Consider the following 20,680-nt stretch of genomic DNA (forward strand, 5'->3'; position numbering starts at 1 on the left):
GGCAGAGGCTGGTATATGGGTCCATAGTGCCAAAACCAGCTGGCAGGCTGGGCATGACTGGGGCTGGGAATGTGCTCTGGCAGACAACTCTGACACGGCCACTGGAGCCCGGGCTCGCTCAAGGAGAAACACTGGCACCGCGCCAGGTGTGGCGAACTGCCTCAGTGTGGTTTTACTGCAGGCAGAACCTTTTGTGCTGCTTGCTCAAATGGTGTAATAGCGTCCGGGACTGGGCAAAGGAGAAGAGGGAGGCTCTCAGCTGCTGAGGTTCCAACAAAAGGTTTCTTAAGGTTGAAAAGTTCAGGAGCAAAAGAGCCCCAAGCACTCCTGTGCCCGGGATTAAATACAGAGGCATACCGGGGGGGTGGGGGGGGGGGGTTTACAAACAATCAACCAATAAGGGGTTACATGGGCAAATGGGGTGTCAAGTATGAGGGGATTTCCAGGGGCCAGAGCAACTAGGGATTGGCCCAGGGTGGGACTGACAGGGAAGGTACTGGAACAAGGGGCCGGGAATGCTATGTGGGGTAGTTTCAGGGGCGGATACAATTTAGGGAAAAAACAACTTGGGGAAAACAGGGGTACATATGAACAAACTATTACAACAACTTTAACAATGAACTGAATAAAATAAACATGCACTGCAACAAACTCCACTGGTTCTAAATGGTTTGCTGGCTAGTATGGCTGCAGGCAGTGAGCAAAGTGCTGGGAATATGCACTGGGGGCTTGCAGACTCAGGTCTCTGCTGGCCAAGAGATGAGCCCTTCACCTGGAGCCCCCAGCCTGCACTGCAGGGTTGTTCTAGTCTCTACTAGTGAGGAACCTGAGCTCCAAGCCCAGCAGTAGGAGTTGTTCAGGGCTTTCCACCGTGGTTTGTTTTCCCAACAACGGTCTGCATTACAGTTCACAGTTTCCACTGCTCCTGCACCACAGCAGCTGAACATCATCAGCAGTCATGGGGAAGAGCTGAACTGCTTGAGCTGTGTGCTGCCTGAGGACCTGCTGGTGGACATCCTCAGTGAGAGGCTGAAGGTGTGTGGGGTGGGGGAAAAGGAGACATTCCTGCTCCAGAGAGACAGACAGTGAGGTACGACTTGGAGAGGAGGAGGTCTGTACATACGGTTGGAGGATCCTGGACTGTGTGCAGAGAACCTTGAGGGAAGCTGTAGATGCCCTTAGTTGGCAGAGTGTAAGAACAGATCCAAGCTGGTCTTAGCTAATGCACTTGGAACAAGGATAGCTGCTGCCTTGTGACATCTGGGTTTACTGTCCAGCTGCGAGCCGCCTGTGTGCAACGGCTGACTTGCTCTTCCCTTTATTCACAGCGTGAAGACTGCTACAAGGGAGTGGTCTTTGATGGCTTGGAGAGCCTCTTTGCAAGCAGCCTGGAATCTTCTCTGCTTTGTGTGTTCAAAGCTGTCAAGAATCGTCATCATATATACAGGGTGAACCTGCATCAGGATTATGCTTCTTGGAAAGCCACGGAGGAAGCTGAAAGAGAGAAGGAAGGTGAGATATATCTGTCCCTCTCAAATCTTCTCTCTCAAGCCCTCAACCTTATCTCTTTGTATCTGGGTTTGCAGCAGAGCTTGTAAGAAATGTTTTTATTCATCTTTCCATCTTCTGCCTCAGTGTAACCAGTGTAATCTCAGAGTTGCAGGAGATCTGAGGTTTTAAGACTCACCTTAATCTCTAACATTAAAGCTTGGGCACAAGTGCAAGCTGCTGTAGCTCAGTGACAAATGACTGTCCTCAGCCTTGGTGCGCTTAGGCCAGGCAAAGCACAGGAACTCACTGCCCAGCCATAGTTTGGGGGATTGTCTGAGTTTTGGAGCAGGGATATGAGCTCCCAGCATCTCCTGGTATGATAGGCTGGGTTGGGAAAAGCTGTGAATCCTTGCAGCTAACCCAGAGCACCCGGCTCTGCTTGTAATCACTCACGGTTTCTCCTCTGGTTTGCGCTAAAGAACTGCAGCGGAAAAAACCTATTCCGAAGAACACAGATTGTGTCTTGCAAATGGATGAGGATGAGTGTGATGCCCTTCCTGAGAAGAAAGCTCTAGTGGATAAAATAATACTGGAAAGGAAGCATATACGGAGGGAGAAGTGAGTAAGCCTTCTATGGGTTACTGCTCAGGGTAGTGATCCCTAGAGGGTTTCCCTGCTCCAAGGACTCTGAGCTCAGAGGTGTTTGATAGCAAAGGCCAGGAGCAACACAGGTATGGCCACTCAGCTCCCTAGCTCCCAAGAGAAGGAAACCAAACTCCCAGAGAAGGAGGAAACCAAAATCCTAGAGATGGAGGGAACCATAATTCCAGAAAAGTGGAAATACAAAGCCCCAAAGATGTGGGAAATCATAAGCGCAGAGAAGAGGAAATCTAAAGCCCCTGGGAAGGGGGAAACCAAAGCCCCTGAGAAGGGGGAATCCAAAGCCCCAGAGACCATAGAAACTGAAATCCCAGAGTACTCAGCTGAGATGGAGAAGAGGTTTCAGATCTATGAGTCATCACAGCAGGACATCACACAGGTTTTCTCTACTGTGACAGGGTTCAGGGTACTGTGATCCAAAACAGAAACACGTCACAGCCTTCAGCTGAAAACAAAGGTCAGAAAACCAGTAAGCCTCAGGAGAAGGTAGAGAAGAAGCCTGAACGAAAATGTGGAGGTCAAAAGAGTCTTCAGTCATCTCAGCTGGAGACACAAAGCGAAGTTGCAGTCAGAGATGAGCATGTCTCTGGGGTGCAGTGCTTGGACATCCAGGTCACCAATCCAAAGGCTGTGATTAGGGAGATCCTGACAGATGGGAGGCTGCCAACAAAAGATGAGGTAAAACCTTGCAAGGCTCAGATTTTGAGCTTGTTGTGGTCTTAGGCCCTGGAGCATTGTGTCCCCCCAGGTGATAATGGCACAGAGCCTTGTCCAGGCCCCTGATGATGTTCCACAATGACTCTCTAGCATCTGTGTGGACGGGGAGGTTATCACCATCCCTCAGTGGGCAGAAAGTGGGAGTGCTCTGTGTCCAAGTTTCCCATTTGTCCAGAGTTTCCCAGCCTGGAAATCATCATAAGCGGTCTCAGGACAGGGCAGCTCATGGTCATTGTTTTCTTCAGCTGAGTCACCCTGGAAGAGGTTTCTCTCCCAGTCCTGCTTGTAGCTCTTGGCTCTACTCTGGAGCCTGCTCACCCCACTGGGCATAACAAAGCACTTGTACTTCATATAAATCAAAAACCCATTTCCAAAAGCTCAGTGCCTTTAAAGAAGGAGTTGCGAGGGTGGAGGTGACACAGATATAAACAGGATTTTCTCTTCTGTTTTAGATGCTGAGACATCTGGGACTGCATCCCGACAGGTCTCCCCTTCCCCCTGCTGCTGTCTTCTCCATAGTCGACTACCCAGAGGAGCAGTTGGGTTCTGCAGAGCTTGTGAAGCCCTTCACCATTGCTGCACCAGAAAGTGCTGCTATGGAAGACGGTCTGGTGGGTGCTCCAGTGGTGCTGGCACTGAAGGTGCCAGGAGAGGGACCAGGATAGATGGGGGCATGGGGGACAGATTGGATGGAGAAGGATCATTGTGGAGAGGTAGTGACAATGAGATGGGGCCCTGTGTCTGCAGATCTCCTTTCTGTCAGGGATGGGACAAAAGGGACACCTCTGCAAGACGCAGAGCAGTTCTGTAAAACAAGGGAAAAAATCACTTAAAACCATCAACTTCTTTTGAGGAGAGGGTCCTGAGTGAGAAGGGGTGTCCTAGGTAAAACAAACACCAATAAGGAAGACCAAGTCCCTGGGCAGGAGATCTTATTTATTTATTCTCTTTTCCATTGGTTAACAAACTCTCCACACAGAGAACAGAAAGTCTCCAGGATTCCTCCACAACAGGATCCAAAAGTGCACTCCAAAAAGCCTCAGCCCCCACAGAATTCCTCAGGTGAGCCACACGGGAGGAGGTGATGCCTCTGCTTCTTGGTCCCCTTGCCAAACAAGATCCATCATCCCCAGCTGCACAGCGACCCTGTGCCAGTGCACCCTCCTTGTTTCATTTGCTCCTTAGCAATGTCTGAACCCTCATCTTTAATTGCCAGGCTGAAACGGTACCGGTGGATAGTGCCTGCCCACGGTGAGGTGGAACTGAAGGTCCACTTCTCCACCAAAAAGCCAGGGAAGTTTGAGCAGACACTGAGGTTTGAGCTGGCGGAGACAAAGCGCCAGTACAAGCTGCCCTGCAGTGGCACTGGCCTGTACCCCAGCATCAGCCAGAACCCACGGTAAGGCTGGCCCCTGGCAGCCTCCCACACTGCTGCCCTGGAACTCACAGCCAGGGCTGCCCCTTGGGGATTCTGGCCTGGGCAAATCATGCTGCCTGAGGTCACTCAGCATCTCTTCCTGTGCTGGGAGCTGGGGAGGCAGATGGTACCTCAGCCACTAGCAAGGGTTATGGCTTTCTGACTACATTTCCTACTTAGAGCATCTCATATCTCCTTCTTTCCCACTTTCGCTGCCCAGGCTGGTGTTTCCACAGTGGAGGGAGACCATGGAGGCAGATGAAATCATCTTCAAGGAATATGTTGAGAGCACAAAGCAATTCCACTTTGGACCTCTGCTGTGTGGGAAATCAAGAGAGTGGTATGTGCTCCCTGCTGGGCCTTGTACTTTTCTGGACACGCTTGGAGAGACATGCTGTCCTGGTGGCACAGTCCAAGGCAGCCCCCAGCAGACACATGGGTTTGAAGAACCACAGATGTGTGAACTTGAGCAGATAAGAGGCAAATGAGCCTTGGAGGAGCTGCTCTGCCTACCCGGTGGGTGTCTTGGTGGCCGCCTTGGTGGTCAGAGCCACATGCTGCTGCCAGTCCAAAGGTGACATGGGGGACAACTTCTGTCCCTCTCCACATCTCAGCGTCACCCCTATGGAAATGAACTTTTTTGAAGTGCTTTGAGCTCTGCAGGTAGCCTGATGGAGCAATTATTCTGTAGATGGTTTTGTAAATCTTTCATTAATCTGTAATTATTAATAAGATTTTATGGTTGATGTGCCAATGGGTGTCAGGGGGAATGTACAGCAGGAATTCTTTTCCTGTGATGACATTGCATCCTCACTGCTGGATAAAGTCTGCCTAAACACATTGTCATTGAAGCTATTGTGTATTTCTACTTTTACTGTCACTTTAAAAAAAAAAATAATATTTAACCTTAAATTCTTGTCTCCATGGGAGCTCTAGAGGGCTAGGTCTATTTTGGCAACCCAAGGAAATGAAATCAAAATAGTTTAAAAAAACGGGCAATCTTTAGCCAGGTTGATGGATGGTCTGGGATTTCTGTTTGTCTCTTTAACTCTTTCACTCCAAAGTTATTTCCACACCTGAGAGAAGGGTCATTTGTAATCTTTTTGCATTCCTCTTGGGAATTGATGCTTTATATTTCCTTCTCAGACTTTGAGCTAACCCATGAAATTCAAAGCAGTTTCATGACTTTTATGAAAGAGATTAGCTAAACTTTTTTCCAAAAGAAAAGAGTTTAAAGAAAGAGTTTTCTTTCTTTATACCCTGCAGGGAAGGCACCCCAAGAAAGAAGGGGGAAGAACCCATGTGCCTGGTGTACTGTTGTTTTTCTGGGCACCTTTGAATTTACGTTGTATTAAAAACTCTTGAAGTGGCCTGAGCATCATCAGGCTTCTGGGGTGGAGGCACCAAGTCCAGGGGAAGGCATCAAAGTAAGACAAGGACAAGCACACATCCATGCCCCTGCCTGGGATCCATTTCCCTCACTTGTTTGTTAGAACGGGGTCTTCCAGCACCGCTTCTTCGGGTGCACATGGTGTTCTCCTCAACGTGTGGCAAAGGCAACAGTCTCCTCTGCAGCCTTTTCCCCTTTTGTGGACAGGTACAAGGCCCAGAACTGTCCTGGCAACTCGGAGAATATAACCATCCTCAACACCTCCCCTGTGGATGCAGAGGTCCAGTTCTCCTTTGAGAATGATGGGAAAGCAGAGACGTTCCTTTTGGACCCTCCCAGCATGACACTGAAACCACAGGAGAAGCAGGTTAGGAGAAGGGCAGGTGGAGCAGACACTATAGAAGTGCCCAGGAGCTACTCCTCCTGCTCACACACAGTGCTCTTTCTATTTTTTTCTGTGGGACTGGCTCTAGAAGGTGACCATTTGGGCATATCCCACTTCCCCTGGCTTCCTGGAAGACAAACTCATCTGCTGCATTGAGAAGAACCCAGACCCAGTGGTCTTCAGCCTGTGCTGCCATGGGGTGCACGTGAAGCTGGAGGTCAGCCCCCTGGAGCTGTCTTTTGACCAGCTGCTTCTGCACAGGTCAGTCATCCCACAAGCACTCCAAGACTTGTGACAAAGAGAAAATGTTTGACTCTGGTTTCCAGGGCATGAATGGAGCTGCTCCAGTTGCATTCAGTGGCGAGGCTGGTGTGACCACCCAGTAGCTAATGCCAAGTGCCTTCCTGTCTCTGCAGGACTGACAGCAGGACCTTGATCCTGAAAAACGACACCCTGCTGCCCACGGCCTGGCAGCTCAGTGGGCTGGATGACCTTGTTGAGGCCTTCTCCTTGTCACAAGATAACGGCATCATTGATCCCTGCTCAGAGTTTGAAGTGACACTGAATTTCAAGGCTGGGCAGATTGGCATCATTGAGAAGACCCTCCGACTAGAGGTGAGAGGGACTGTGCCCTGCCCTGCAGCCGTGTGCTCTTAGGGACAGTCAGGAAGAGCTGCATCTGACAGACACAAGGGTGCCGTGACACCAACTTCTGCCTCTACACAGCATTTGTCCGGACGTGCAGTGCACCCACATCTCCCCAGATAACCAGACACTGCATCCTGAGCCTGTACCACAAGCACCTTGTCCCTGGGAATGGTTGAAGGTGGTGGTTTGGCTGTACACTGCAGCCTTATCTCTACATTCCTCCTGGACTTGATCTGAACCTCTTGCGTAACGCAACAAACTCTCCCCCTGGGATTTTGTTCCCCCTGGTTTAGGGGCTGCATTTCAGAGAGGGTGCTAGGTGATTGGAGAGAGCTGTCAATGCCACCTGCTCTGAGACACCTCACACTTCTTGTGGTTGTTCTTACATCCCTGTGCCTCTCAAGGATGCTTTAGCAGCAGCATTCTCTGCTGCAGGAGCACAGAATTGGGCTGAGAGGGCTTTTTACTGCAGCAGAATCCCACTGTGGCAGCCATGAGATGAACAGGTTACCAGAGCTTGGGAGTCCACCACCACTTGTGAAGCCAGAGAGGCCCCAGAGGAAGCAGCCAGCAGAGACAAAGACTTATAGGCTGTCTGCCAAAAGAATCATCTGAACAGTGTTTGTTTCTTGCTGCCTCAGGTTTCAGACACAGAAAACATCCTGGGGATTGTTCAGGCTGAAAACATCAAAATCTCTGCAGAGGCCTGTGATGTTTCTCTGAGCATCGACATGCCTGAAGGTCAGTGGATGCCTCCCAAACAAAGTAGTCCAGGTGCACTGCAGTACCTTGGGAAGTGGGCAACCAAAGCACTTGGGATAGGATGGATACATAAAGCACATACCTGCAAGCTGCATGGAATAAAGGATTGTCAGGGCACTGACAGCTTTAAGTCTCTCCCCTCTGGACTTTGAAGTGTGCAGCTTCATGTGCAGATTGGGTTTGGCGGCTTTGAAACAACAGTGATGCGAACAAGCAGTTGGCAACTGCCACAGGCTCAGCACAGCATATAAAGTAAATGGATTTGTGCTTGGAAGTGAGGAAATGGAAGCCGAGCTCCTTAGCTACTAAGCCTGCAGATATTTTGAGTAAGAAGAGAAAGGGCAGACAAGTAGCTGGAAAACACTTGGAAGGACAGATACTTGCTGAAAAGGTTTTTGTGCTGAGACCTCCATGTAGCCTGTGACCTGGTGTATTCTGCAGCAGCTCACAAATACTGTGTTTGACCTTGTTCTGTGGGTTTTCTACAGGTCCAGATGGAAGCTTGGAATTTGGAACCATTAATGTCTTGGATAATGTGAAGAAAGTCCTGACTCTAAAGAACAAAGGGATATACAACACTGAATACTGGTGAGTCCAGCTGCCAGGTAGTGAGCATTTCCTCAGGTTTCCAGGCCTGCCTTCTCCCTCTATCAATGGCTAGAACCTGTTTCCATGCTGGCTACCTCTTGGTAAATACAAAACCTGGGCTCTCTAATCTCAATTATTTTACCAGAGAATCCAGCCACAAACCAGCAGTTCCCCACAGCTCAGCAGGAACCTAAAGGAGAGCCCCAGAAATTTCAGCCACTGAAATGCTGAGATTCATTGCCTTTCTTTGATGGTCACCTCCTTTCTCTTTCTGAGACTCTGTAAAGGAGTGAATGAAAAATTTCGGTGTCAAGGTTTCTTGCAGAAACGTCGTGATTGTCTGCACTCTTTGTCAAGATCCAGGATTCCCTGAGCAGAGTTGGAGTCTTCCTTTTCTTTTTTTTCCTGGTCTTATACAAAGTCCTGGCTGTGCTGGTGACACCTATACTTTTGACTGCATAGATCTCCATTCCTTCCCTTTCTCCCCCTCAGTTTCATGCTGAAGGATGCAGGTCCCAGGATGCGAGATTTGGCATCCCACTTCACTGTTGAGCCTCAGTCGGGCAAGCTGATTGCCTCCCAGCCTGGTGTGAATATTGAGATGCTCTTCCACCCCACAAGGGAAATGTTCCTCAAGAACAAACCCATCCTGTACTACCAGGTGAGCTGCCTGGGCCAGGCTCTGGTATCACACAGTGTTTTGGAGCGTAAACAGGATAGGTGTCTAATGGAAGGAGGGCTTTAACTGGAGAATCCTCTCTCCTACATCCACAAAGTCTTTCAAAACCATTGGGAGGCTTCCTAAGTGGAGCTGAGAATTTGACTCTGAAGGAGGTGCTTAAACAGGGAGGGGTAAACTGATGGAGGCCCGGGGTGGAGGCTGGGGACTGGGGTAGAGGCTGGCCTCTTTGCTTTATTTATCACCCCTTCCTGTGGACACAGGTGATAGATGTCAACTCAGGGGAAAGAGGCCAGACTGTCGTCACCATCCCAGTGAGGGTATCAGCACAAGCTGTGTACAGCAAGTACAGTATTGAGCCTGCCTCACCCATCGACTTTGGGGCCATGGTCAAGGGTGCCAAGAAGACCCAGACTGTCATGCTGGAGAACAAAGGCATGCTCAACTTCGAATTCCACATCCACCAAGCACCTGAGGATGAATCTGCAAGGTACGAGAAGCCCTGCACCACCCTTCCTGTCTGAGGAGGCACCACCCCATGGCTGGTATGTGGCAGCCCTGGGCTATCACCCATCTGCATCCCCAGCTTGGGGAGAGGGAGCAAAAAACCACCTCGGTATCCCCACATGTAGCATGAAGCTGGTGATAGAGCTGCTCTGTCTGGCACTGGGTGCTGCAGGCTGCTCTCTGGGAGCCATCAGGAGCAGGAAGGCTTTCCTCTGTGGGGAGAAACGCCAGCTTTGGCCTCAGAGAAAGGCAGGGGAGCTCAGCATGACAGATACCTCTGCTTTCTCCGCAGTTCAAAGCAAGAGGAATCTTCTCCATTGGCTACAAGGCTGAAATCAAACTCCTCACAGGTGGGTGACTCCTGCTCCCCAACAGTGCTGCTGCAGGGGATATGAGAAGATGCTGCTGTGCCCAGGCTGGGGCCTCATCACCATAGGGTGGGACGTGGTCTGCAGGATGGAGTGCAGTATCTGCTCAGTCCCACTGCCAGTCCTGTACTCTGGCTCTGACCTGGAGCTGTGGGGTCAACAGAGGGGAGCAGGTCCTGTTTGGTAGCTGCTAGCCAGCATAGGTCTGTGAATACCACAGAATAAAAACATCCCCCATTCAACTCCCAGTCCACAGAGCTCAGACAACATTGCTTTTTCTTCTTCCCAGTCCCTTACCTCTCTCCCATCATTTCTCACAGCTATTTCTACTCTTCTGTGTTACCTCTGGAGGTTGAAGAATCATAGCTACCACCTTCATTCTTTACGCTCAAACTCCTCCCTCTCTGCAACTTGGGACAGGCTTGCAGCTCCTCTTGGCTTGTTGGTCTCAGTCTGGGGCTGCTTTTGGGCCATGGAGTCATAATTCCCTGCCCTGGGACTGGGTGCTTGGGCCCAGCTGGAGGCCAGGGCAGGACATACTCTTTGCTGGGGTGCTCAAGGCACAGCTATTAGCCATCAGCCTCTCCTGGAAATTTTTCTGCAGGGTCAGCTCACTCTTGGCATGTTCACGGTATCTCCCTGCTCCGGCTCTGTCGCTCCATGGGGCCAGCAGAAGATCACAGTGGAATGCCTTGCTGGGCAGGAGGGGACATGTGAGGAGCAGCTCTACATTGACATCACGGGCAGAGACCCCAGGGACAATCCCCTGGGCATTCCCTTTACCCTGATTGCTGAGTCCTGCCTCCCAGGTACATACTGTCCACAGGTTCCCTTGGCCACACCTGCTGCTGATGAGCACCTCAACTTGTTGCTAGGATAGAGAGGCATGCTAGCCCTGGTATCCCACCTTAAAATCCTCAGAGGTTCCAGCCCTCTTCAAGTCCACCAGTGGACTCATCCTTCCCAGGCTGAGAGGGATGCATGGAAGGATAAAAGGGAAGCAATGCTCTCTAAGACTGAGGTTGACTGAGCTCAGTCCTCACAGTCAGCTCCCCCACCCAAGGCTGGGTTTAACACAGTGGGCAGAAAGGGCTTATCAAGCCTTCTGGGAGGCCAGCAGGGTCCAGATAAATTCGTTAGGGAGGCCTCTCCATGCTTATCCCTCTGGTCTGTTCACAGCACTTGTTGAGGATGTCACATTAAACTTCGAGGAGTACCCGATCTGCAGCAGCACCAGCCTCAGCTGCAAGCTGCATTCACTGAAAGGCACAGGCCTGTTTGTCAGAGATGAGAACAAATTCGTCTTCACCAAGGTTCTGGTTGGGCAAGAGGCTGAAGCTCATTTCAATATCTACAATGCAAGTGGTCTGCCATGTGATGTGATGCTGTCCATCAAACCCCTGCCTGGAAAGGTAAGAACAGGAGGCCAAGGTGATGGTGGCTGTCTAAGGGCCGTGTGAGAGCCTGTTTTGTTCTCCAGATGCATTGCTTCCTGTGGCCTAGACTAGTCTAGCTCAGTGAAGGTCAAACTGCAGAGGAGAGCAGCAGAGACAGGGAACAGTTGTGTTGAATTTTCCATGTTCTGGGCAAGGTTTTGGCTCACACTGCTGGGTGTTCAGTGGGAGAAGTGAATCCTTCTGAACCTCTCTTGGAAGCACACTCAGAGAGGTGCTGTTACAAGCTGACATTCCAGGGCTCAAAGCAGAGCTTTTCCTCAGGATCCCTGGCTTTTCCTTCTCTTTGAAGGCTAGTTCTAGGTTATTTGCAGGGTTTTTCTATGCAGTACTCACCTCCCACCTATGCTTGTGCTTTAGCACAAGGTCAGCATTCCCTGGGAGGGAGGGAGCCTGCCCAGGGAAGCAGGAAGGAAGACACACTGTCTGGGGCTGTTCTCAGTAATGCATTTATGAATAAAACTGTGTCAAGTTGAAAGGTGTTTTCTCCTAACAGTGCTCTCTGGGTTCCACCAAGGAAAAAAGCCCTATCAACAACATTTTCAAGTTCCATCCAGTCATGATGTCCGTTCCTGGCTCATCCAGTGCCATTGCTACGGTGACCTTCACCCCACCGGACCAGCAGAGCTACGACTGCACTTTCAAGGCTTCCCTTGTCATCCCAAAAGGGTAACTGACCCTGTGAGATATTGGGGGAGGCTTCACTGATCCTGATCCACTGAGAGGGAGCTGCCTCTCCACTGGGAAGACACAGATCTCTTGTTAGCTCTAATGCTTTCAGTAGCCTTAGGCAGAGAACTTGGCATGAGTTGATCTGGGAGGCAGTAGCTGTTAGAGCAGAAAATGAGGCTGATGGTTTAGCCTGTATGAGGAACTATGAAGACAGGGAAATATTAGGTAGTCAATTGAGATGTGCTGCAGCTGAGCTGCAGGTTTCCAAGGACAAAGGCTTAGATGAAGCAGTTTTGGTCCCAGCAAATCATCGGTCACAATTTCCTCCTTGTTTCTGTAAAATTAAGTGATCCTCTGTAATTCCCTGACATTCATTAAGCTGTTTTATCTGAATGATTGGAGCTGGTATGAAAGAGGAGCCCAGTTCCTCTGCCCTGTGTCGTGGGGCTTTGACCTGCCTTTCCTCAACCCTTTAGTGGCTGAATTGGAACAAGAGAAGTCTAATTGCTAATAAGCAATTGCTTTATTACTGTTCTTGGAAATGATCTTGACTGATGCTGACGATTATTTACTTTTGCCTTCTTGCTTTTGTACTGCTTTCATGCTGTGCTTTTGCTTGTTGCATATGTCTCCTCTCACTGCAGCCAGGGGATTTGCCATATCTCATGGAGTGCCTCATTTACCTGCTGTACTGCATGATTCAATTAAGTGAAATTATTAACTGTTGTTGTGGAAGGCTCTGGCTCTTTGGAGCAGATTCCTTTTGTGAATGGCCCTGAGTGGATTGGGAAGAGGCTGGTGGGGGACTGTGTTGTGGGGTACAAGTGCACCAGGCAGGGAAAACATTGCGGGTGGCCCTTGCTGCTTCACTTGCCCAGTGAGAAATGGGTTAGTGCCAGCTGAAATCGTTTCTGTGCCTCTCCTGCAGCTCTGTGAAAATTAAACCCCAAACCTTGACCTTCACCATCAGTGGGAAGGGGCATGTGCCACAGGTGACAGTCGTGTGCCCAGGTGCTCGCAGCAAGAGGGGAAATGCTGTGCTGCGCTTCAAGAGGCTCCAGGTGGGGGATTCGGAGGTGCTCCCCCTGGTCATCCGTAACAATGGCGTCATACCTGTCAAGGTGAGAACCTGCTCAGGGAATGCTCTGGTTTGGGAACAAGTGCTTGTGGCACAGGGGAAGGGTCCCAAAAAACATGGCAGACCTGGGATGAGATGTCAGAAATTCCTTTTAAGCAAGTGACTGACATCCAAGAAAGGAGTTCTTGGAAATTTTCTGTCCAGTCTTTCTTCTTTAAGTTGAACACAAGAAAGGTGATGGAGTATTTTCCCCCCTGGCTCTCAGGTCACCTTTTGTTCTCATGGACACGTGTGATTTCCCAGTTCTATTCGATTGCATTTGATTCCAGTTTACTACATTTTACGTAAACTTAGTTGTGGTTTAATTACATTCTGCTAATTAGTTTCTGTCCTGTTTGGTTCTGTATCAGTTCTATCCAAATGTCTCTGAACACCCTTTTTTCCCAGCTGGTTTGATTTAACTGTTGTGCTAAGGGCTGTTTGTAATGGGAGAGGTGCTGGGTTCCCGTGCAGGACCAGCAGCACTGTGGTGTCAGTCCCTGTGCCATCGTGTACTCACACCAGTATCATTGTGCTCTGTGTCCCCTTTTCTCAGTTTATGTTACACCTGGAGGATGAACACGGAGCATTCTTCCTGACGAGCAGGAGCTCCATACTCGACAGATCCTATACTGAAGATGTGGAAGAGGACTGCACTGGAAATGGTAAATTCATTAACCATGAAGTGTGATCATGCACAGAAGAAAAACGTGTGCCCTGCTCTTGGCTTCTCTGAGCAGCAGCCAGATGTTACACACAGTTTCTTTCCTTCAGCTCTCTGTCCCCCAAGCTTTTCTTGGGGACTTTTGCAGGGTTTCCTCCTAGCAAGTTGTAGGAAGTTCTTCTCTTCTAGATATAGTGGGTTGAGTTGTCACTTCCTCAGTGGGCCCTCTGAGGTATTTGCTGCATTGGGAAGGTACCAGCCTGAATGGATGCAGCCCTTGAGCACACAGACAGCCAGCAGAAGCTGAAAGCACCCTGGCTCAGCTTTCCATATGGCTGGAGCTGGCTGGAAGCAGATGGAATGAGGGCTGGGCATCAAACTGATGTTAAGCTGCTTAAGTGGTGATGTGTCTGGAGGTGGCAGTCTCGTGAACATAGGAAGAGAGTCTGCAATCACTGGGTATAGAACCTGTGCTTAGAAGGCAGCTGGTTTCAACCTCTTATTCCTCATATATCCTATGGAAATATTTCCTCTGTAGAGCTGTATCACTTAACTCTGATTTCCATTGCTGTGCAGAGAGCAAGCCCCCAGAGAAGCCTTTCCTGCTTCTGCATCACGGGCAGTCGACAAAGTTTGATGTCATTTTCAAACCCCCCCTGGCTCAGCGTCTGGAAGGGAAGATTCGTGTGTTAGTGGCAGACATCTACTCTGACAAGACCCTGATAGAGCTGGTGGGTGAAGGCCACAAGGATGAATTCACCCTTGATGGACTAGAGGAAGACATAGAGGAGAAGAATGCTAAGAGCAGTCTGAAGAAAGACACCATTGATGGTAAGAGAGGAGAAGCTGCCAAGGTGGAGCAAGGAAGAGGAAAATGTCAGATCATGTGTGTCCTCTCTCTAGCCAGGCCTGGGCTGTCACCCACAGGACTTGGTGGCCTGTGGGCGTGGCAGCCATGCATGCAGAGCAGTGTGTGTTGTGCTGCATGTCGCTGGCCTGGGGATGTGTCAGGGTGTTTCCCTGAAAGTGGTGGGATGGGGAGCTGCCTGGGGAACTCCCTCCCAGCAGGAGGAAGGCTTGGAGCAAGGAAGCATTGAACATACGGGTATCTGTGCACGTGAGGGGAGCGGGTGGAGCTCCGTGCGTGCTGAGATCCCTTGCTCTCCTCCTTAACAGCTGTCAGAGTGAATCACATCCAGTTTGGGGACTGTCCTGTCGGGAGGCCCTACCGCAGGACCTTCGCCATCACCAACCATACCAGTACGAAGGTCATGTACTTTGAGTGGGAGGCAGACACCGCATTCCAGTTCTCCCCCAAGGTGAGCATGGACTGCTCTGCCTTTCCCCATTGCTCAAGCCCTGCCCTGCTGTTCCCAGGAGCTGGCAGGGAGTCCTCACGTAGCAGTGATAGCCCATTCCAGTGCCATGGAGGAGATGCAGTCCCTGGCTTGCCTTGGCCAAGGCTGCCAGCCTTGCAGAGAAGGCTCCATGTTATGGGAGGTGGCACCTTCTGTTCATACTTTTGTCTATCAAACTTCACATAAATCCACACTGAGGTGCAGATTCCTGGCACAGCTCCTCACTACATCAGTCCTTTCTGCTGTCAGTCCTGCCCTTGGCAGTGCTTCCAGTTTGGTCTTGATTCCCTGATTCTCCTTAGATGGGACACCTCTATCCTGGCTGTGCCAAGGACATCACAGTGACCTTGAAATCAGATTTCCCAGCCACCTTCAGGAGGCACCTTGTGAAATGTAAGGTGATCAAGTTCAACTTTGAGCTACCACAAAGGAAGGTTCAAGACTGGGAGGACCAAATGTGCCTTGTCACAAGGGAGGATACCACCAGGAAAGACCCAGCAGCCAGCTGGTCTGAGAATGAGAAGGTAAGGAGCAAAACAACAAAAAAAAGCCAACCCAGCTTTTACAAAAAGAACCGCCGTAACACCATCACTGCCAGCTGAGCAGCTCCTGCTTCCTCTGGACATTGGACAGCTGTGGGGTTCACCAGCAGTGCATTCTCGGGGAGAGCTGGATGCACAGTGACCAGATACACTCACACAAGAGGGAGAAGCCTTTTGACAAGAGACCTTTAGCCACACACAAACGATCAGTCTGTGCCACAAGCACAAGTGTTGCAGGCCATGTTGAATGGGAGACAATGTTTTATAATTTTATCCCATTTGATGGTGTTAGAAATGTCTTAATCTCATTTAGTGCCTTTTTACCAACGAGGAGTTAAGTCTGTTGTACTCTGTCTCTTCTTTTGAAGTGGAGAGAAATACACTTCTACTGGTTTACTTCAAGTTTTGCCTGCATGGATACCAGAGATTTTTTGTTGTGGTCTTTGTATTGTGTGGGATATCTCATCATGGAGTAGCCCAGGCACTGTATGACACTGTTGCATGACACTATGGAGGAGTCTGGAGAAAAATCATCTCCAGAGACTCCTGCTTTTATTGTCATTATTGCCAAACACACTCATCTTGGCTGAAGGTTCTTTCTCAGTTTCTGGACCATTTCAAGGCCTCTAAACCATCCTCTTTTCTATGAGAACATCTGCAGTTGGAGACTTTCCTAGTGAGATCTTTCACATCCCAAAGTGCCCATCCCCAGCTCCCAGCAGTGTGGCTGTTGCTCCACACATGACATCTGGAGAGCACTTTCTCCTAAGACAAGAAGAAAAAGGTGCTCTCTAGAACTCTTCAGTCTTGGGGTTCTCCACCACAGAGCTTCAGCAGGGGAACTTAATCCTAATTTTGAGACCTGCTGGATTTATAGGGGACCAGGAAAAAATCCAGTCCCTCTACAAGTTTGAAGTACAGGGACTGGAATGCAGTTATAGTCTCCATGGATAGATTAACAGCTGTGGTAGTGACTGCTTTAATCAGTGGGTAGAAAGAACTACTGTAGCAGATCAGTCCCGATTTTGTCATCTTTCCAGGGAAGTAAAAGTGAATGGTCCTTTCTCGTCCCCCTATGAGGCTTGTGTTGGAGGCCAAAAGATTCCCTTCTCAGCTTGACTTTCTGGGCTGTGCTCAGTGATTCTTCCCTCCTCTGTTTGCAGATGATTGAGACAGACTTGGAACCGGCTTACACTGTGGAGAGCATCCAGGCGGCCAAGGTGTACCTCAGTGCCTTTGTTGGCAACACCCAGTTCAAACGGAATATGATCGTGGTTCAGCTCAAGGATACCTTGCCCAACCAGACAAGGACAGCCACGTGAGTGCTGGAGGCCAGCAGGGCCCTGTGAGCGGGAGCTGCCTTTGCCAGGGCTGACCCAGTGCCTGCTTCCCAGAACTCTACCCCAGGCCCATTTATGTGCAGGCAAAGCCAAGCAGGAGATGGTGGTCAGGAGAGGTTCAGTGCTGCCATATCTTTCTGCTGAGAACAGCCATGGGTTTGCTTTCACTGCATATCACCTGTCCTCATCTAATCAAGAATAAGTTTGCAGTCAAAGCAAGACCTAAAGTCTAGAGTAAGCCTCTTAGCCTCGATGTCCTGGGCACCATGTTGGCTCTTTCCTCTTAAACTTCCAGACCTGGAAGTACTTTTTGGGCTGCCCAGAACAGCAGTTTGAGCATGGCAGAGTTGCCTGGGGAAGAAGATGCTCCTCAACAGAAAGTGGTGCCAGGAGTCCATCAGACAATGTTACTGTACTATTTGCCTTATATTTATTGGACTTTTTTTTTATGCCTCCTTCTTGCTTTTCAGTTTCAGGATGCACAACACATGGAATGTAGCCCTGGAATACTCCTGTGTGGAAGCTGCAGATAATGAAGCAGTGAAGAAGCCACACTCAACCACTCTGATGCGTAAGGGCATTTCCCTTGGTGGCTGAGGGCCTGGGGAGAAGATCCTGCTACTTCACCCCAAAACATTAATTGCTTTTGCATCCTTGTCCACATGTCCACTTTAATCAGCATCTTCCCTACTGCAGCTGGAGAGTTTTCTCCTTGTCCCCTTCTGCCTTTCAGCCCCTTTTGTTCTTGCTCTGCCACTTCTGCTCTGCAAAGGAGTTGAGCCAGGCTCTGGGGAGAGCCACATGCTGGGTCAGGACTGGGAAGGGGGACATTAGGTGATCTCTTTGAGAAGTCTGAGACTGGGAAAAACAAATCTGTAATAAGTGAGCTGCCCTGCAGCCACTGTCTGTGTGCAGTTCCCCACACCAGGGCAAATGCAAAGTCACTGTCTAAAACCAACTCTCCTCCTCTGGCACAGGAGTGTGTGCTGCAGGCAGAGACCCTGCTCCCAGACCCTCTATTTCCTGCTGAAAGTACTTGGATAGAGATGCTCCAAGTGCATTCCAGCTCTCTTCCACTTACCTGTAGCAGGAGGCAGAGTTGCTGGGAACATAGGATTTTGTCTTTAAAAGGTGTCATCTTCCTCTCTGCAGGTCATTTCCTCTCTTCCACTCCTCTGAGGCATCACAGAAAGCAGCTGCGTCCTTTCTGGTGGCAGCAGGAGCATCCTTTTGAGACGCATCCTTCTAGACTGCGGCCGCTTGCCAAGCAGCAGGAGCAGCCCAAGGAGCAGCAGGAGCAGGATTCTGAGGAGCAGCAGGAGCAGCCCAAGGAGCAGCAGGAGCAGCCCAAGGAGCAGCAGGAGCAGGATTCTGAGGAGCAGCAGGAGCAGCCCAAGGAGCAGCAGGAGCAGGATTCTGAGGAGCGGCAGGAGCAACCCAAGCAGCAGGACCACTCCAAGAAGCTACACCGCTCGGAGCAAAAGCACCTCTCTCTGCAGCGTGTCAGTTCTTCCCCGAGAATCTTCCCAGATGTAATCCGTGACCTGCCACTGTTCTCCATCAACCCCCACCATGGCATCATCCTTCCTGGCCAGAAGCAGATCTTTCACGTGCTGTTCTCCCCAAAGTACGCAGGGCAGTTTAGGACCACCATGCTGTTCAGGTGGGAAACGTCTACATATGTGCCAACTCATGCTTCTGCTGGGTATCGCTGAATCACAGGGTGGGACGGGGTGGAAGGGACCACAGTAGGTCATCTGGTCACACTTCCCTGCTCAAGCAGGGCCATCCCAGAGCTCATGGCACAGGCTTGTGTCCAGAGAGTTCTGGAATAATTCCAGTGAGGGATACTCCACACCATCTCTGGGAAACCTGTCACCTGAACAGGAACCACAGGTTCAGGTGGAATTTCCTGCTCAGGTTCTGCCCATTGCCTCTTGTCCTATTACTGGGCATCACCAAGCACAGCCTGGTTCATCTCCTAACATGCTCCCTTCAGGGGAGGTGGGCCTGGAGACAGGCAGCCCCAGAGAGGCAGCAAAACACCCAGAGGAGCACAGAAAGATCATCATCTGGCCTTGGTCGGGAGACACTGAGAAAAGACTCTGTATGAAACATTAAGCTCCTGGAGGGTTGCAAAATCTGTAATGAGAGATCCAGGGACCAGCCAGGCCCTAGCTCTGCTTCCTTTTGGGACAAGCAAGGCCTGCTTCTCTACATGGAGCCCCGTATGCTGTTAGGCTGCAGGCACTTAGCTGGTCATGCTCCTGCCCTTGCACCTCTGCAGCCTCCGTGCAGCGAGTGCAGTTGTTTAATTTGCTGCTCACTGCTTGCACAGAGAGAGGATGCAGCACTGTGTACTCTCAAGAACACAGAAAAGGCTGGAAAGTTCATCTGGCTGATAGCAGCCCCTTTCTTCCTAGGACTCCTAACCTGAAGCCGGCTCTGAAGAAGGCAGAGGTGATTGTGAAAGGCAGAGCCCAGGAGCAGGAGTGTCCTGACAAACCAAAACGCTCTGCATTGCAGCAGCCAGGGAAAAGCCAGGAACCCAAGAAGCGGGTGCACTGAAACCAACACTTGAGTGACAGCATTTGTGTCAGCTGCAGCATGCAGCAGGAGCCAGCAACATCGTGTCTTCTGCTGCTGATGGTCTCACACCCATCACCAGAGACCCCTGCAGCTACCCTTCCAAATTCCACTGAACACCTGTACCTTAATTGTTAATTAAACCATTGGCAAGAAATCGTTAATTGTCAGCTTGTCTTGTTTGGAAAGACAGGTGCCTGCGGGACCTCTCTGGAATGGAGAATATGACCCCCTTCCCTCCAAATTATTATAACTTTGAAATTAAGGGGCTTTCAGGCAAAGATAGGGGAAAAGGAGGAACAGTTCTTTACTAGTATGTATAACAAGGCAAACATACAACAACAGCAGCAACAACAAACAGAACCGGCTACCTAACCACAGCCTTCTCTCGGCTGCAGGCACTTTGCCTTGGGTGTAGTTCCAGTCACAGCCGGACAGGGAAGGGAGGCAAATAATGAATAAAGGCAAATAATGAGTTGGAGGAGAACTATGGACAGCAACGTGAGCTGACAAATCAGGAACTTTTAAATAGAATGAATTTAACACTGACCTAATAAAAAACTGATCAATCTTATTTATAAGTGCTTTGCAAAAGGAGTCAGTTTATGCTGACCAGACAGGATAATTAAATCAAGGGCTTCAGCGAAAAAGGAGAATAAAAGGAAAGGATTGTGAGAGATGAGGTGGTATTTTGCTGAAAATTGTGGATTCTATGTGGTGTTGTTGAGATGGGTTGGATTTGTTCTGGTTGGTTTGTTGAGTGTTGCCGTGAGCTGGGAGAGGGGTGAGGTTGAAGAAGTAACTAAAAAAGAAGTGGGAAGAGAGGGGAGGGGACTGTAAATTTGCAGATGACATCAAGCTGGGAGCATGTATCAATCTGTTGCAGGGTAGGAGGGCTCTGCAGAGTGAAATAAATGAAAGGCTCAGACTTTCTAAGAAAGTCAACTTCATTTTATTAAAACAAAAGACACTGGAGGCAGAAACCCAGGATAAACCTGGGCTCCACTCAACAAACCAGACAAAGCTCTGACTGTGCAGTGCACAGAGCGTTTCTCCGGAACCCAAATTCTGTCGAAAGACCCAGGTTCTGAGCACCCGTGGATTTTAAAGTCTCTAGTGCGTTTAGATAGGTGCGCTTTCAATCCTCACCCTGATTGGTCTTCTTCTTAGCCGCTGGTTGGTCCTTACCAAGGTGCAATCCTGACCAATCGTTTTAAAATACTCAGATCTCATAGGCTAACTCGTCTTCCAATTATTGTTCAAGTTGTTGACCTCACCCCATTAAGTAATATTCCAAAATGTTCCCTCCATCTAAACAACCGAGCGCCCATTAAT

The 20,680-nt window shown here is 49.8% G+C and overlaps 1 protein-coding gene across 1 annotated transcript in view; it reads left to right on the plus strand.

Moving 5' to 3' along the window:
• LOC148222332 (axonemal central pair apparatus protein HYDIN-like) overlaps window positions 1-19,493 on the plus strand; it is a 69,526-nt gene extending 50,033 nt beyond the window's left edge. Inside the window, exons 37-61 of the mRNA XM_088172248.1 lie at window positions 937-1,035; window positions 1,329-1,512; window positions 1,971-2,109; window positions 4,085-4,267; window positions 4,506-4,625; window positions 5,883-6,042; window positions 6,149-6,321; window positions 6,477-6,675; window positions 7,350-7,449; window positions 7,959-8,058; window positions 8,551-8,719; window positions 9,001-9,227; window positions 9,537-9,594; window positions 10,217-10,421; window positions 10,792-11,024; window positions 11,563-11,735; window positions 12,667-12,859; window positions 13,412-13,520; window positions 14,096-14,350; window positions 14,696-14,838; window positions 15,180-15,401; window positions 16,583-16,737; window positions 17,230-17,330; window positions 17,912-18,422; window positions 19,183-19,493. Coding sequence (XP_088028374.1) covers window positions 937-1,035; window positions 1,329-1,512; window positions 1,971-2,109; window positions 4,085-4,267; window positions 4,506-4,625; window positions 5,883-6,042; window positions 6,149-6,321; window positions 6,477-6,675; window positions 7,350-7,449; window positions 7,959-8,058; window positions 8,551-8,719; window positions 9,001-9,227; window positions 9,537-9,594; window positions 10,217-10,421; window positions 10,792-11,024; window positions 11,563-11,735; window positions 12,667-12,859; window positions 13,412-13,520; window positions 14,096-14,350; window positions 14,696-14,838; window positions 15,180-15,401; window positions 16,583-16,737; window positions 17,230-17,330; window positions 17,912-18,422; window positions 19,183-19,327 — 4,356 coding nt within the window. The 3' untranslated portion in view covers window positions 19,328-19,493. The remainder of the gene's footprint in view (window positions 1-936; window positions 1,036-1,328; window positions 1,513-1,970; window positions 2,110-4,084; window positions 4,268-4,505; window positions 4,626-5,882; window positions 6,043-6,148; window positions 6,322-6,476; window positions 6,676-7,349; window positions 7,450-7,958; window positions 8,059-8,550; window positions 8,720-9,000; window positions 9,228-9,536; window positions 9,595-10,216; window positions 10,422-10,791; window positions 11,025-11,562; window positions 11,736-12,666; window positions 12,860-13,411; window positions 13,521-14,095; window positions 14,351-14,695; window positions 14,839-15,179; window positions 15,402-16,582; window positions 16,738-17,229; window positions 17,331-17,911; window positions 18,423-19,182) is intronic.
• The last annotated feature ends 1,187 nt before the right edge of the window (window positions 19,494-20,680 follow it).

The sequence above is a fragment of the Sturnus vulgaris genome, chromosome 12 (genome assembly GCF_052056855.1).
Source record: "Sturnus vulgaris isolate bStuVul1 chromosome 12, bStuVul1.hap1, whole genome shotgun sequence".
In the NCBI taxonomy this organism is placed as follows: domain Eukaryota; kingdom Metazoa; phylum Chordata; class Aves; order Passeriformes; family Sturnidae; genus Sturnus; species Sturnus vulgaris.